The sequence below is a fragment of the Cryptotermes secundus genome, unplaced genomic scaffold, assembly GCF_002891405.2.
Source record: "Cryptotermes secundus unplaced genomic scaffold, Csec_1.0 scaffold899, whole genome shotgun sequence".
Lineage (NCBI taxonomy): Eukaryota > Metazoa > Arthropoda > Insecta > Blattodea > Kalotermitidae > Cryptotermes > Cryptotermes secundus.
In genome coordinates this window covers 297,327-313,902 of record NW_019731283.1, presented here as the reverse complement: position 1 = coordinate 313,902, position 16,576 = coordinate 297,327, and the positions used below count along the sequence as shown (strand labels likewise).

Sequence of the window (16,576 nt, the reverse complement as noted above, 5' to 3'; positions counted from 1 at the left end):
GGGGGTGTGGCCTAAGAACCTCTGCAGTATAAGTGATCTGGTTGCAAAACTATTTATTGCTATTCTGATGTTCAACGCCAACCCGGTTGGGTAGCGGAGGACCACACAAAAACAGATGCTATTTTAGCATACCTTTTTACCGACTGTGCTCTCAGCGCTGGCGGTCATTTGTATTTAGTTCGGGTATGATCGGTAGAGATCGGCACTGCCTAGGCCTTTTTTTGTATATTTAATAATTTCTTTTCTACAATAAAAAATATGGTATTTTGTATTTATAATTATTTTTCACAAAAAAGTCATGACCATTTTGCGAGCCAATAACGTGGAGTTCCGCGGTGCTCCTGTTAACGCCCTTAACCGCTGTTAACACCGACGACCGACGACATCGGCCGACGTTGTGCGGGCAGTGATCCAGTGATCATCGATGACGTCGTTGATTGGGCGCTGATGGTACTGATTGGTAGTGATTTAGTCCGCATCTACATCGTCCACATGGCAAGGTAGTAATAAAGTAGGTGTATAAAGTGTTTCAGATGGTGATTTGTCAGTATCTGCCGTATGTTTAGTGACACTTTATTTCGGAAAAGAAAACTTAAATAATGAATAAAAGAAAGAGGTAAGTTAATATTCAAGCAGTTTATTGGTAAGATTGTACGTACTTCATAATTTGTAAGTATGTATGTATATGTGTGTGTGTTGTTGCTGATATTGTAGGGCGAAAGTTGATGAGGAAAGTGATGTCCCTTACATGCTGTCCGATTCTGGGGATGAATATTCAGACACAGAGAAAATATTGCTAGAGAAAACGAGAACAGATGGGAATTCAGACATTGAAGAAAGTGAGGTTAGTTTTAAGTTTTTTACTCTTTTTAAAAGTGACATGCTTCCATAATAACCACATTTGGTCTTGTGCCTGTGCGCGATTTAAAATCTTGTTACCGAGGCTTAGCATATTTGGAATTCAATATGTGACCTAACCTGTGATGTAATGAACAATTTAATGATTTGGTGTAAATTGGGAGACCTATATTGATACCGCTTTTGAATCACAATTCTGAAATATTGGATTTGAGGTTCTCAGGGTGGTGGGTACAAAGAGGTCTGTCTTCTGGGATATAATTCCATGTAGTCCATTGACTACAAGGCCACACCATAGCTTAAGCGGTTAGTCGCTGGCTTCCCACTGCTGCGGTCTAGTCAACTGGGATTTGTGATGGACGAAGTGGCGCTGGTTCAGGTTTTCCCTGAGTACTTCGGTTTCCCCTGCCAATCCTCATTCCATCAAATTCTCCATAAGCATTATCACCAGTACAGGTACAGTAGGACATATGGAAGCCGACGTGCCAAGGGGACCTAATATGGATTCCACCTCACACTACTCATATATGAAATCTTAACTATTGTAATCTACTGTAATCGATTGTAAACAATTTTAAGTATTGTAACTTTATTCTCTTATTGTAATCAGCCAATGTACAGTAACTGACAGTCCTATATCATGTAATAATGATCTGTAGAGACGAAATAAATAAATAAATAAATGAAGGTCAACAGACTTTAAGTGGCCTACATGGAATTATATTCACAAAAAATAGAACTCTGCCTTTCTGAAATGTCTTAACAAAACTTGGGAATGTAGTATGATATGATATGTTAGAAACGTTTGTCCTGTTGGTTTAATTATATGAATGTGAAAAAGTCACTTCTGACATTATACTGTATTTCCCTGTTTACTGTGATTGTCATGAATTACTTCCGTGCGTAAGCATAACACCTTGAAGACATAAAATGGAAGTGCAGGCAAAGCTTGCATTAGATGGTGGTGACAGGTCACCTGGTGAAATAGTCCCTGGTAACTATTAATTAGGTGGGTGGATGAATCCCAAAAAGAACTTTTTTGATGTTAGGAATCAAACTGGTTGTTCACACTATAGTCAATCATTTTACTACTGCATTATCCAGTCTTCTCTTAAATTGTAACTACAGTAGAACTGTTCATTGTGGATTCAACAGAAGATTTTGGATCTTTTGCTAGGAGGAAGTGTATGGACTTCCCTCTAATGACAGTAGTAGTGAAGAAGGTGAGAAGATATCTGACAGTGACATTGAGGGGCAGGAGGATAACAGCAATAACCTGCCAAATGTCAGAGCTTGGGGACAGAAGAGAAAAAACTTTTACAATACAGATTATGTAGACCATGACTATGGAGGTAAGACATTGTTTAATCTATCTATTATGTCTGTCTGTCTGTCTACAGCCTTTTGTTGGACCTTGGCTGCTTTTTCAGTTTCTTGATCTTTTTACACAGTTGGTAGGACTTGGACGGGAATCAGCCCGTCACAAGGCCTCTACCTGGACACAGGACAACACAAACAGACCAAAAGCGCACAGACATCCATGACATGAGTGGGATTCGAACCCACGATCGCAGTGTTTGAGCAGGTGAAGACAGTTCATGCCTTAGACCACGCAGCCACTGAGATCGGCTAGACATTGTTTAATCCTGTTTCTTAAAAGATTAGCTGTAGACATCCTGATATAAAATCAGATTGAGCGTTAAATTGCTGATGTTGCTAATTATTATTATTATTATTATTATTATTATTATTGCTGTGTCTGTAATTGGCCATGCGGCTGTTGACTCGGCACATTAATGATAAAGAATTGAATTGAATTAGCATTGCAGTGCCCAAGGGCAAAAGTAAATCCAGAGTATTTAAAGTATGATTGAATATGGCATTAAAAATCTGATGCTGTCCAAAATTGAATGTGGCATTATAACGATTATTTTGTATTTATTTAAATTCTGCATTCAATTCTGTTTGTTACAGGTTTTGATGAAAAAGCTGTTGAGGCCGCAGAATGTGAGGAGGAGGAAGCCAGAGCCATTCAGAAGAGACTAGCAGAACAGCTGGATGAAGGGGACTTCTCGCTTGATATGTTTGCACAGGTATTAATGAGCAGCAGTCATTCTAATAGGATACTTACCTTTTATTTTAGGAGACATATTGTCTTGACCATCCTGTGTGGAGGCCAGTTAGAATACCTCTGTTTTAGTCTAGTGAATCTTTAAAAGACCATGGAAAGGGATCCTAGTGCCTAGGGATATAACTGGGCCACCCTGTCACCAGGGGACAAATACGTGGACCTGTATTGTATTATGTCCTGTATAGGGGTTCCATATCTTCTTGCTATTAGATAGCACAAAAAAATATATATGTATATATAATGAAACACAGGAATTATAAGTACATTTATATTATTAATGATCACTAATATGGAGCCGCATAGAAATAAAATTCAGTAATGAGTAGTACATAATAAACAAATGTTAATACAGTAATATTGGTTTATTTATTACGAATTTATTCTGTTAATGGTCATATAGTAATACTGTATAATGATACACAACAGGATACAGACCATAAATACTTCTTCTAAGGAAGGCTATGGCTTGAAAAGGGCTGTTTTACCAATGATGATGATGTCTTAACCATCATTTTTACCTGTTCTTTTGTTTCCTTCAATCCTATCCTTTCCATGGCTTATTTAATCTTATGTTCTTCATTAATGAGCCTTTGTTTTGGGTGACATTCATTAATATATGACTGGACTATGCTGTGACCATTGTGTTCATCTTGTTGATCACTTACTTTCCTGTCAGGTATCACTGTAAGGGGTAATATAGTTGGATGTTTCTCTTTCTTTTCAGGTACCCCTCCAGAAGGAAAAAGAAGTGGAGGAAGAGGTAATAAAGACAGACCTCAGTAAACTGAGCAAGAGGCAAAAATTGGCTCTTCTCGAGAAAGAGTCTCCAGAATTCTTTGGCATAGTAGAGGACTTCAAAGGTAAAGTTTGTCTGTAGGAAATCACAATTCAATAATGTGCAGCTTTCTTGTAGGCCTGGTGTTTGAGTAAGTCTAGTAGTTCAGACTTCACTTTGCCTTTTAACTTGGCTTCGAACTTCATCCTTTACTTACTTTTATTTACTAATGGAAATATGTACTCTCAATGTGTAACAGAAACCAAGTCTGTTTTATTTTATTACATCTAAATCCTAAAAAGTAGAATTTAGAGGTATTATGTGACATTAAGTTCTAGAAATGTGCATAAAACGTTTTTTGCTATTATGAATACCGAACAAAGTGGACATATAGTAAATGTTCAGCTCAATATAGTACACAGATTTTGGATTTCATGTTCTCCATACAGCTCACAAATTTGACGAATATCAGCTGGTTTCATGTTTCTTGCATTCAAGAAATGGATTACAGACTGCATTTCACATGCGGTGGGCTTCTCAATTTTCTGGAACATTGTAAACAGACAAGATAGTGCGGAAACACAGTTTGAATGTCTGCAAATAGCATCTGTGCCTTCCTAAAGGACCAACAAATTCTGCACACATGCGCGCCATTGTGACGGCAGCGCTGCAGTGGCAGTATTTGTTAATGTAACTTATTTTGTGGATACGCCTCGTATCATCCGCTATTGGGATGATCAGAGCAAGAAGAATTATATAGACTGCAAGGGAGAAAGTAAAGCATACATAGTCTTAGTTGTAAATCTGGGGGGGGGGATAATCCTTGGAAGATCTGGGAGTACACTGGAAGTAAAACTAAAGTGGATCCTAAGAAAACAAGGTGTGAGGATATGGACAGGATTTATCTGGCTTTACAGTATGGTCCATTATCAGGTTATTATGAAAACGATTATGAACCTCTTATTGCATAAAATATGGGGGGAAATTCTTGACTAGCCAAGTGAATGTTAGCTTCTCAAAAGAACAGTGATTCACGGAATTAGTGAAAAGTCACAGAAAGGAATGATATATTAATTTCAAAGTGGAGCATTATGTAATACACATGGATCCATAGGCAGTAACACCAGGCCATCAAGATTTTTTTTTTTTTGTAAATAAAGTGTTATCACATAATTGCTTATGGCCAGTCAGGAACCACTGTGTTGAATGTAGTGTACTGCAGAGTACTTTTCATTGTTCCCAGCAAATATGACAGAGCTTCAGCTGAAGATTGAGCCCATCCTGAACCTCATCAGAAATGGAAAGTTACCAGCATCACAAGCTGACAGTTTTATTCGAACAAAGTACCACCTTGTGCTGAAGTAGGTCATGACATCATTATGATATTGTTATTGACAAAAGCTAGCTAACTTGTTAAAAAATTTGATAATTCATGTGTTTAAAGCTGCTCATGCATTTCAGCACAATTAAATTTTACAGTTATTGTATCAACATAGCATTCTATCTGCTTCTGAAGACTAAGCGAATAGCAGTTCAGTCTCATCCGGTAGTGCATAGGCTGTATCAGTATCAAGAGCTGCTAAAACAGTTGAAACCGGTGGATGAGGTAATGAGTCCACAGATAGAGTCGATTTTGGCAGCGGTACATGATGGAAATGAGACCACAGCTGTCACCAGTAAGGAGACAAATCATGATGGAAGGACAAAGTGAGTCTGTTACTTTCATATGTTTAGAAGTTAAAACACAGGTTTGCATCTTTGTCTTATCTCAAACTTACTACATTAGCAAAGCACAATAGACCACTGTAGGTCGTGGTGCAAGGGCCGAGAAGGCCTACCCCTCATACATTCATACTACATTAGCACCAAATCAAAATCTGATGTAAGGCACCACAGGCAGCTTACATGTCACCTGAAAGTATGTCAGAGTTTAGAATAAAAAATAGGAACATGCTTCACTTTTTTTTAAAGAGAAGACTGTCACATCATACCAAATATGAAAGTTTGTAGTTTGCCTACTTTTTGTGTTCTAAAAAATTATGTCACTGTGTGCAAATAGCACAGGTTGGTAGGGTTTGAAAATATAGTGGTAGGGCACATATTTGAATAGAGGTGGGAATGAGATAAATTTGCAATGGATAAAATTATATAATGAAAAATGTAATTTACATATATGCTTTGTGTGTTATTAGGATTGTTAGTTCATGGACGTAATGTAGTTTAGGTGAGTAAATCAGGATAACATGCAAACCCTCTGGAAATGCAGTCACTTGAAGTCAGAGATGTAGGTGGGATAATATTAAAATAGATTTGAAGGAAGTTTTCAGTGAAGATATGAAATAAACTGGTTTGGCATGAATCCATCGGTAGGCTTTGATATTTGTGATGTCACCTATAAGTTGTACTACTAGAAGGTCAGTTGTCATGTAATGTAATGTCAGTAAATCTTCAGTGAGTATCAGTGTCCAGACCATTTCAGTTTATACATACAGTCTTATATTCTGTAGTTTAAGATTTCCTGTCATTTAATGTTCAGTTTCAGGGATCATAAGTGTTAGATTGACTTGATCAAGATTTTCCTCAATTTAGTGTTCAAATCCACTGTTCCCCAAAGAAACCATAAATGGTTTTATTGTGTTTTGTTTTAGAGCTCCTAAGAAGAAACTGTTGAAGTTCCTCTCCAATTTGAAAGGAGAAGCCAAAAATAATGATAGTTTGATGAAACTATCAGCCAAGGGTACTGCCAGAGAAGCAGCTGCCATTGCAGAGGAGGGTATCCCACCTGATAGTGGAATTGCTGGGTTGAAGAGCAAGGACAGTTCTGGTAATGTTGCTTTAAAATTGAAGAAAGTCATCTTCTGGGAGCTGGCGCCATGTATTCTTTGTTTCAGCGCCAGATCCCAGAAGACGACTTTCTTCATAGTAATCGCCGTGAACACCTCAAAACTTACATTGCTTTAAAATTGTTTGCCTAAAAATAGTTTCGAGCTGATTAATACTAGTTGTGAAACTATGGTGAGTTCTGTAAATTGAGAAAGGGTACATATATGTTGCAATCTGAATTTGTAACATTTTACAAAATTAAATTATGCTACAAGACAGAAGGTTACAGGTTTAAATCCTGATGAGGTGGATTTTTTCAATTTACCTAATCCTTCCAGCTGCACTGTGGTCCTGAGGTCAACTCAGCCTCTAACAGGAATGAGTACCAGGAATCTTCCTGTGGGGTAAAGGGCAGCTGGTGTGTAAGGCTGACAACTGTACTGCCATCTGTGAGCCCACTGTCTACTGAAAATGTGGGGGCCTCAACGTCTCACAACCCTGTGGGCCTTTGTGGTCTGTTACATGGATAGCTTTACCTTTTTGCCTTTTTTACAAACTTAACTATTTCACCACCGGTAGATTGATTGGCCTGATGGACAGATTGTGCTCAGCCTGCAACCCTTACGTTTTGTTCGTAAGAGACTAGTTTTCATGTCCTCATAATTCATGTTTGTTAAGAGATGTCATTAACATATGGAATAACATGGGTGGGATAATTTCCTTACATTTCTGTTACTTCATATTAATATCATTAAAATCAGTTTTTCAGTATGTTAACTAACTTCATGGGGCTGAGACCTTGAGAAGCCGCCAATCGTTCATCTATTCAACAATTTCACCACATTTTATGGAACCCAAAGGTTAATTACCTTGTTCACAAGAGTCTGCCATTGGTCCCTGTCCTGAGGCAGATAAATCAAGTCGCATACCACCTCATCCTATTGCTCTAAGATCCATTTTAATAGTCCTTTCACTTATATTTAAGTCTTCATAATGGTTTCTTTCCTTCTGATTTTTCCACCAAAACTCTGTATGCAATGCTCTTCTCTTCCATGCATGCTACATTCCATAGAAGTCTCATCCTCCTCCACTTACTCATTCAAAGTATACTTGGTAAAGAGTATAGGTTATGAAGCTCTTCAGTATGTGACATTTTCCTCCGGCATCCTATTATTTCATCCTTTCAGTTCTCTTCTTCCCGTCAGAATTTACCTTGAAAATGTAATCAGTAGCTACAGCTAGCAAAACAGTGAGCACAAGTGAACCATTGTAAGCTTTCAAAGTTTTTATAGTGGTGATTGTTCAAATTATGGTCTCCTGGGCTAAGACACCATGTGATCTTGTGATTACACACTGTTACAACCCAGAAATCCACAACCTTAAGAGGTGATATGCCTTTTATATTCTCTTATATTGACTGTCTTCTCATCTGGCTATGCAGCAATATCACAAACTTTACTCTTTAACAGGGGTCTGGTATCTCTTAACATTTGTCCTGTAATAGGTAAGAGTGAACCTGAAGAAGACAAAGAGGCAGAAACAAAGGAGGAAGAGAAGCGAGGAATCACATACCAGATTGCCAAGAACAAGGGTCTAACTCCACACCGTAAGAAAGAGCAACGGAACCCACGTGTAAAGCATCGCAGTAAGTTCCGTAAAGCCAAAATACGCAGAAAAGGACAGGTAAGATGATTTTTGTGACAGTGATAAAATCTGTGTAACATTTAAGTTCAAACTGTGGCCTCCTTCCTAGTTGTTTTTCAAAGAAAGCTTTCAAGGGTTGTGCTGTACTCTTTCTCCATATATGTACATTAGCATTCCTTAAAAGAGTTGATTTTTCTTATGCAGGTGCGAGAGCCTAGAAAAGAAATTGAAAAATATGGAGGAGAGATCTCAGGAATAAAAATTGGCGTTGTGAAGAGCATCAAGCTGAAGTAGATGGTGCTTGCAAGGTGAAGGCAATAAACAGGAGCCATAAAATAAGTGTACCATTAAAGTGATAAAAGTACAAGATTCAATAAAGTTTCTCTTGATGATGCTGTTACTGTTTTTTTTCCACGTGTACCCTTCACTGATGTTAAAAAAGAGGTGAAGGCTGGTAATGTAATTAAATTCATAAATGTCTAACCAAGCAAGGTATCAAGGCTAGATACCAGGTAGAAGCAAGAGATTTTTCTCTTCTGCACAGCATCCAGGTTGACTCTGAGACCATCCAGCCTCTCCAGTCTTCTATGCTTCACTGCCCCAAACCTTTGTGAATGTGATATATAATCTTACCGGGCTCCCACCTTGCTTTAGTGTTTATATTAAGCTACAAGTCATCCCCTCTGAATTTTAGACATTCTTTACAAAGTAAAAAAGAATGTATGTTGAGGTGATATCTTCGTGTGACAGTGTGAGCGCTTCAACCATTGGACTTTTTTTTTAACAATTTTGGTATGGGGCACTTTTCTCTGCAATTTTGTGCACTGTTTTATTGAATATTTGAGATTTTCACGGCGATGACTGTGAAGAATGCCGTCTTCTACGATGTGGCACTGTGTAGATCTTGTGTGAACTGACGTTTCAGAGGAACACATCACCTCAGTCATCAGTAGAAAAATTCACAAGCGAGGAACCTGCAGCCACTTGCTCATGCTGGTTCCTCACTTGTGGAGGTGATACTTTCCTCTGAAATGTCTGTTCACACGAGATCTACATGGCGCCACATCCCAGAAGATGGCATTGTTTATATTATTGAAGTTCCCACTTTCCATTCTTGTATTACAGTAACTTGAATTGTGGCCATAAGTGCATGATGTCATATGTGAAGAACATCTCCTGTACTACTGTTGTCAATGGCAGTATGCAAGACTTAGCTCGAGGGAGATGTCCCCTTGAGAAGCTAGCCGTCCTTTTTATGGACCCTGAAGGTTCCCAGTGGGCCACACTCGAGATAAATCCAGTCTACACCCCTCCAACCTTACTTAAGATTCATTATGTATTTATGTTATCCATCTGCACCTGAGTCTTTTGTGCATTCTCTTCCCTTCATGCAGAATGCAGATCATGAAGAGAAACCCCTGTACAGTGGCACTCAACTTTGCAAATATGCAGTACTCTGAAACGTTGATATGTCATGGTAGACTGGAAGTATAATCTCTGCAAGTTATTATTTCAGTTTTAATTAATGTAGTCAACTGAACAACATAAATTATAACTGGAATTTGGAGACTGTATGTGACTGCCACCACTTAAAACAGGGAATATGACAATGCAGTGCATCTTAACGGACTCCGAAGAGCTGAAAGATGGCATGCTGATAAGATATGGACCAATGACACAGCTTTCATATTCCCACAGATATCTAAAGCATATATATAGCACCATTTGTTTGTATACACAATATGTTTGATAGTAGGAATGGCCAAAGACAGCTGAAGAGGAATTTAGGATTTGGAGAGCAGGTTAGGAGGATACACCTGAAGATACTTTACATAATCTGAATATTCTAGGCTTTGAAATTAAGACTTCAATTACAGACCTCACACTTGACTGGAAGTAGTACCATCAACTACATAAAGAATATCGCCACTATGTATCTGATTCCAGGATCAGATGTTTTCCATATTTTATTACACAAAAAAGCAAGGATTATATTGGGAGTATTTTAAGTTTACACATGGTACACATGAAAGTTTGAATGTCTCCAAAAATTTTATTATACGAGTTTCCATTTAAGTCTTTGGACACACCCCATACAAAATACACAACATTCTAAGAGCAGCCAATTTCTACATACAGAATACTCAATATGGCAGTGCATTTTCTTCCTACAGTTACACACCTGCATTGACAATTAATGATTAATAGAAATAAAGTAATGGAATTCTGAAGAATATACATGATTTTAAATATAAATGCCTACTTTATATCTTACCAATTAAGTGCCTCTGTTGGTACAGGTAGGATTAAAATAACCTGAAAATGGCATTTTATTGGAAGAAAAGTACACATTTATATAAATTTCTGTAACTTACATATATAATGTAGGGATTGTCGAAATTTGAGGTTAAGAACTCAAACGGAGAGCTCTTGCTGCACAGCTGACAATTTATATATATATATACCATTACTATCAACAGGCTCAAAGAATAAGAAAACCCATTCTCAATAAACCACAAAGTTTCCAGGGAGAGGTGAAACTGCTTGCCATTTTCTCAAAAAGGCAATGGCCCTCATTCCTACAGTCCTATGCACAACGGTTCTAAAATAACTTCTGCTACCACATTTTTAAAAGGCAAAAGATTAATTCAGCAGCATGTCTCAGAAAAATTAGTGTCAAACTTTGAGTATATATAATATTAGTATGTACTGTCGTCTGAAAGAACTATAACTTCAAACTGACATACTTTTACTTAGCTGTACTTCTGCTACCACATTTTTAAGAGGCAAACGGTTAATTCAGCAGCATGTCTCAGAGAAATTAGTGTCAAACTTTGAGTATACATATTATTAGTATGTACTGTCGTCTGAAAGATCTATAACTTCAAACTGACATACTTTTACTTAGCTGTACTTCTGCTACCACATTTTTAAGAAGCAAAAGGTTAATTCAGTAGCATGTCTCAGAGAAATTAGTGTCAAACCTTACACTGTCAAACTTTGAGTATACATAATATTAGTATGTATTGTCTTCTGAAAGAACTATTACTTAAAACTGACATACTCTTATTAGCTGTACAACTCTGCAATTGTGTTGGATCTATACAACATTTTCTGCGCACACAACAGTGAAAGTGTATATTTCAAGCCATGCATCTTGACTCCTGTTCATAAACTGATGAGTATGCTACATTTCTGAGGTATGGTCATCACTATTTATGGAGTTATTGCTTTGCATTGATTATCTGAACAAATTCTGGCTTCAGTGAAGCACCTCCAACAAGAAATCCATCAATATCAGGTTCCTTGGACAGCTCTACACAGTTGGCCCCTGTTACAGAACCCCCGTACACAATACGAATATCATTGGCGACTTTATCCGACACATGCTTTCTGAGCCAGTCTCTCAGTATCCCATGAACCTCTTGTGCCTGAAATGAAAGAAAATCAATATTATAAAACCTCTACCTAATAACTATCTTCAAAACAAAGAACTCTTTTAAAGAAACACCTGAGATATTGCAACATTATTTCTCTGTGATATTTCTACATTTGCCAGCATGTCTTCCATAGTAAAACTACTATATATTACTTTCTTCTTTCATCATATCAACACTTGTTTGGGTACTTAGAAGCAAAAGCATCTAAGGCTGTTCACACCTACAATAGGGTGTAAAGTAGCCTGTCAAACTTTATATATTAAACAGTACATTCTTGATCAAACCGAGAGTGGGCTGTAAAGAGGCCTGTCGCTAAACTGGAAGTACAAAATATAACTGATTCATAGTGACATGGCCTGTTAAAGACAGGAAGACAAACTGAGCTGTAAAATGGGGCATAACATAACCACAAAATTATACACCCCTATAGTATCAGCACATGGGGAAATATGAACGTTTTACACTGTAAAAAGAGACAAAACTTCATACTGCTATGTCTTTCTAATGCCTCAACCTGGAGATTGCACCAATGTGAACTCTGAAGTTTAAAAACATAACATCATAAAACAGCCATATGACTAAAAATATGTTGCATGAAAATTACTAGTGTATTTCACTGAGTACAAACAAGGGCTTTTTCTTCATCATATAACAAATGTGTCCATTCTGCATGGACTGACAGGTGAACAGAAGTATTAGATGGGTCTGTCCTCCCACATTTCTAAATTCAAAACCTAAACCAGTCTCTTCCTAGCTCAGCATATTCTATCTGCATATGACCCACCTGATATCTGTTCTCCCAGTAGTAAATGCTCTGCTAGGAATCCCATAACTTTCTGGCATTTCTATCACTTGTATGTAATTCTTAATTTTAATTCTACTTCACTATCATACTTCTAAATATTTCACTCAGTAGCTTATTTTATTCTTTGTTCCCTTTGTGATGATCCATATTTTATTTGTGTATGTTAGTGAAGGTATAAAGTAAACTCTGAAGATTGATATGTCTGTAGTATATGTTTATTGCACATTAGGCTACTAACTAAATTCTCTTACTCATTCTGTTTTGAATTTTACAATTGTTACGTTTTTCAATCCCACAGTATCCAAAAATGAATATTCTTTTCAACTGTTCTGTACCTAATCTTACTGCAATGTCTAGTGTAATTTCAGGGTATAGTCAAACTCGTACACAAAATGCACTAAAATAATACCACCAAATCGTGAATGTAAAACGTTTTCCTGGGCCTTTTTCTGTTTCATACCAAACAGGAAGGTTACACTTCTAAAAATAAAATAAAATTAAATTATTAAAACCATAAACATGTATTTATAAAACACCTTAATGGATAACATGTTCATAAATCTCTATCCTACATATTACAAACACCTAACTTACTTGCTGTGGAGTGGCAGTTTGTCCTGTACCAATAGCCCACACTGGTTCATATGCGATGACAATTCTGGTCCAGTCAACGACCACCTCTGCAATTCCCTTGATTTGACTAAACACCACCTCTTCCGTCTCTCCTCCCTCACGCTCCTCAAGCTTCTCTCCAATGCAAGCAACTACATTTAAACGAGACTCCTGTGCATGGGCCACCTTCTCTGCGATCAACTGGTGGCACAGCAATCAAGAAAACGGATATTTTTAAATATCAACCAATGAGCTTACATGTGGCGATGAAAAAAAATGAGCTGAACTCTTCATTGAAGCACAAATATAATTATTATTATTTTTATATGCCATTACATACCATCATACATGTAGCTGTCTGAAAATACTGAATATAGGAAGGCAATTTTCCAGGGGGTCTGGGGGCACCCTCCCTGTGAGTGAATTATAGGAGGAAAGCTGCATGTAAGCCTGGTGGCAACTTCACCACCAGACTGCCAACATACACTGTTCATGGACATTAGAGGTAGCATGCAGCTCCAGAGTTACAAGCAAGAAAAGGATGGATAATTACATTCTGGAGACAGAAAAGTGAAAAGCATAATCTGTGAAGTTGATGATAGGGAATAAGAAATGCACGCATAATTTTGGTATGGTAGCCTCTTGGAAACTGGCCATGTGAAATATCAAAGAGGAAATTAATGTAATTTTGGAATTAGGGAAGTAGTAATTAGGGAGGTGGAGCATTATGTTCAATTGTAAAATTTTATATTGGTAATGTTGAACCTTTAGGGTTCTACTGCCAGAGTAAGACAGTGACAAATGTACATATGAACTTACTTCATCAGTCTCACCAAAAATATGCCTTCTTTCTGAATGTCCCAAAATAACCCATTTCACACCAATATCAGATAGCATGGCAGGGCTAATTTCACCTGCAAACAAAAGAAACAGCATATCCCTTATATCAGAATTGATCCACACAATTTCAAATGAAAGGGAGCCAGGTAGTCTCAAGAGTACAACAAAGAACTCCAGTTCTGAAGGTTTTGAATTCAATTCCCAGTCAGATCTCTGTGAAGAAATTCTTCACTTATACCCAAGATTAAAATCTGGGGATGTGAAGAATATCAGATAATGAACAGTCAATCTTTAACTGGCTTTATGTACCTTAAACATAATATAACATATCTGCCTGAACAGAGACCAATATGAAAAGTATTTCTTTTTTCCTTGGCACTACAGCCCCAGTGGGCCTAGGCCTACCTCCATGAACTCCGTTCACATGAAAAGTATACACTACTAATTCTGGTAACTAACCAATGTTGGGTGGGTGAACATGCATGCATTCCTAGAAACATGGAGTCAAACCATATAGATGCAACAGAAAAACAATAGTACATTTATAAACTTCATTCAAGAGAGAGAGAGATGAAAATTTCAAGTTCTACTATTACTAATTCTGTTGCAACAAAGGGAACAGATTCTGCCAGGAAGACTGTCACAAGAATCAACATTACAACTTCCTTTCACATTATTTTCAACTCATTATTCACTAACTGGAACTGGTACAGTGTAGTCAGTATAGCGACTGGCTACAGGCCAGATGACTGAAGGGTCAGAGTTTGAGTCCTGGTAGGGTCAAGAATTTTCCCTTCTCCACATCACCCAGACTGGTTCTGGGGTCCACCCAACCTCCTACCAAAATGGTACCAGAGGCTCTTTCCCCAAGTCTAAAGCGGCCAGGACGTAAAGCTGACCACTCACCTCCAGCTAGTGCCGAGGTCAAGAAAATGTGGACCTATACATCCACTTCCCCATATGCCTTCATGGTGTAGTGCTTAATAAGTTAAGGACAAGGACAACTTTACCTTTTTACCTTTTACCATTATTCACTAATAACTGTAACTATCTGAACTACTGAAAATATTGACAGCAATTTGATTATCATTAAGATTAGGTGCAACCTACAATAGTAGAGGTCCTGTTGTCTAATTACCTTGGTTATACTGGAAATGTTTATAAGTTTCTGTTTTACTTGGCAGGGGGATTCTGCAGACCAGCTACTAACAAACATACACAGTTTGAAGCAATGTCTTAAATCTAACTTCAGAACTTGCCTATCCTGTCACACAATTCAGTTTCACCCTACAATAACACGAAGTAGTAGTCTAGTACATTAATACATACCAGTAAATGCTCCTTTTGAAACTTTGTAGCAATTCTGTGCAGCGACTACAACGTTTGGTGGGAGCAGATTTTTTGTGTATTCTAAATAGATTGCCGGCACGCCGACCACAACCTCTGTATGTGAAAAATAAAACACTTTATTTTGAAATTTTCTTCACGGAATAGTACATTTTCGAAGTTAATAAGACATGACCTTACCAACATTAGGATCCAAAGGCCCGGCTTTTAGAAAATTTGCAATTTCTTCTATTCCCTTCTTGTCTCCGTTCATTTTCCAGTTGCCACCAACCCAGAATTTTCGGCTCATGTTTATTAGTGCACTTGCTTTTTCCACCTGTTGTGAAAATGAAGATGTTAATCACTATCTGTACACACACCTAACTGCTCCTAACGTCGGCTATTTTTTAACCTTCACAAGGTCACCATGATTCTAAATGTGGAGAAATTTCGTAACAAGCGACATCCAATCCTTGAAGGTCACCGTGTTTCTAAAAGTGGACAAATTCCGCAGCAGGCGACATCCGATCCGTAAACTAAGGAGAATGATGATCGATTGTAGTATCTTCTCAACTTTTACTCTTTGGTCCTAACCTTAGAAAGTAGCGATGCCGCCATTTTATAGCGGGAATGTCGAACCTGCAAACTACAAAACAAATATATAGCAGTTTCTCTTCCAGCATGTAAATATTTAAATGTTTACAATCTACGTATCGCAGCAATGTGATTATTGCTGTACGATTATAAGAAATTTGTTGGGCTTCATTTGAAGCAATTGCCACAAAGATGCAAGGAGCAAACAGGTTATCCTCTAAATGTGCATGCAGCTTTTATAGGCATAATTATTTTATAATTTTACTTTAGGAGCTCTTTATAATTTGATTTGATTTATTATTACCTCAAACAATCCGTACAGACAAGACAGTCACCACAGATATAGAAGCAGTCCATTTAAATATATACTAAAATAAGATATAAAATGAAAAGTAAAATATAACCAAGAGATAAAATGTTATGATAAAAGCAGCTGTAACTCACAACTTTGTCAACATATATATATATATACAACAAATAAACAATTTTCGAGTCACAACAATGATGTACAGATACAAAATACGCCCATAAGTACATGTTATCACAATTACACCAATATGAATTTCATTCAGAATAAACCTTAACTATAGATTTATAGACCATTCCAGGTATTCATTTATTGAATAGAGAGATTCCCTTAAAAGGAAATTTTAGTGACTAATCTAAATTTCTTAACATCAGTTGATAATTTTCTTATCTTCTGTGGTAATTGATTAAATATTACAATA

At 37.3% G+C, this 16,576-nt stretch overlaps 2 protein-coding genes across 3 annotated transcripts; one reads left to right on the top strand and one right to left on the bottom strand.

The window, feature by feature from the left end:
* Positions 1-375: 375 nt before the first annotated feature.
* Positions 376-8,626, top strand: LOC111866910 (something about silencing protein 10). 2 transcript variants are annotated; one of them, XM_033752475.1, is made up of 10 exons: positions 376-500; positions 715-844; positions 2,036-2,210; positions 2,833-2,951; positions 3,714-3,849; positions 5,008-5,125; positions 5,244-5,471; positions 6,413-6,588; positions 8,092-8,270; positions 8,436-8,626. In XM_033752475.1, exons 1-10 carry the CDS (start codon positions 448-450, stop codon positions 8,523-8,525), a joined length of 1,404 nt encoding a protein of 467 aa, XP_033608366.1. In that variant the 5' UTR covers positions 376-447; the 3' UTR covers positions 8,526-8,626. The 2 variants fall into 2 exon arrangements, with proteins under 2 accessions (XP_033608366.1, XP_023712043.1); XM_023856275.2 differs by having other exon boundaries at positions 402-616.
* A 1,634-nt stretch (positions 8,627-10,260) lies between these two features.
* On the bottom strand, positions 10,261-15,805 carry LOC111866942 (triosephosphate isomerase B). Its single transcript, XM_023856329.2, has 5 exons — positions 15,456-15,805; positions 15,258-15,371; positions 13,908-14,002; positions 13,071-13,289; positions 10,261-11,662 (listed from the first exon to the last, which is right to left on the bottom strand). Exons 1-5 carry the CDS (start codon positions 15,562-15,564, stop codon positions 11,456-11,458), a joined length of 744 nt encoding a protein of 247 aa, XP_023712097.1. The 5' UTR covers positions 15,565-15,805; the 3' UTR covers positions 10,261-11,455.
* Between the last annotated feature and the right edge of the window lie 771 nt (positions 15,806-16,576).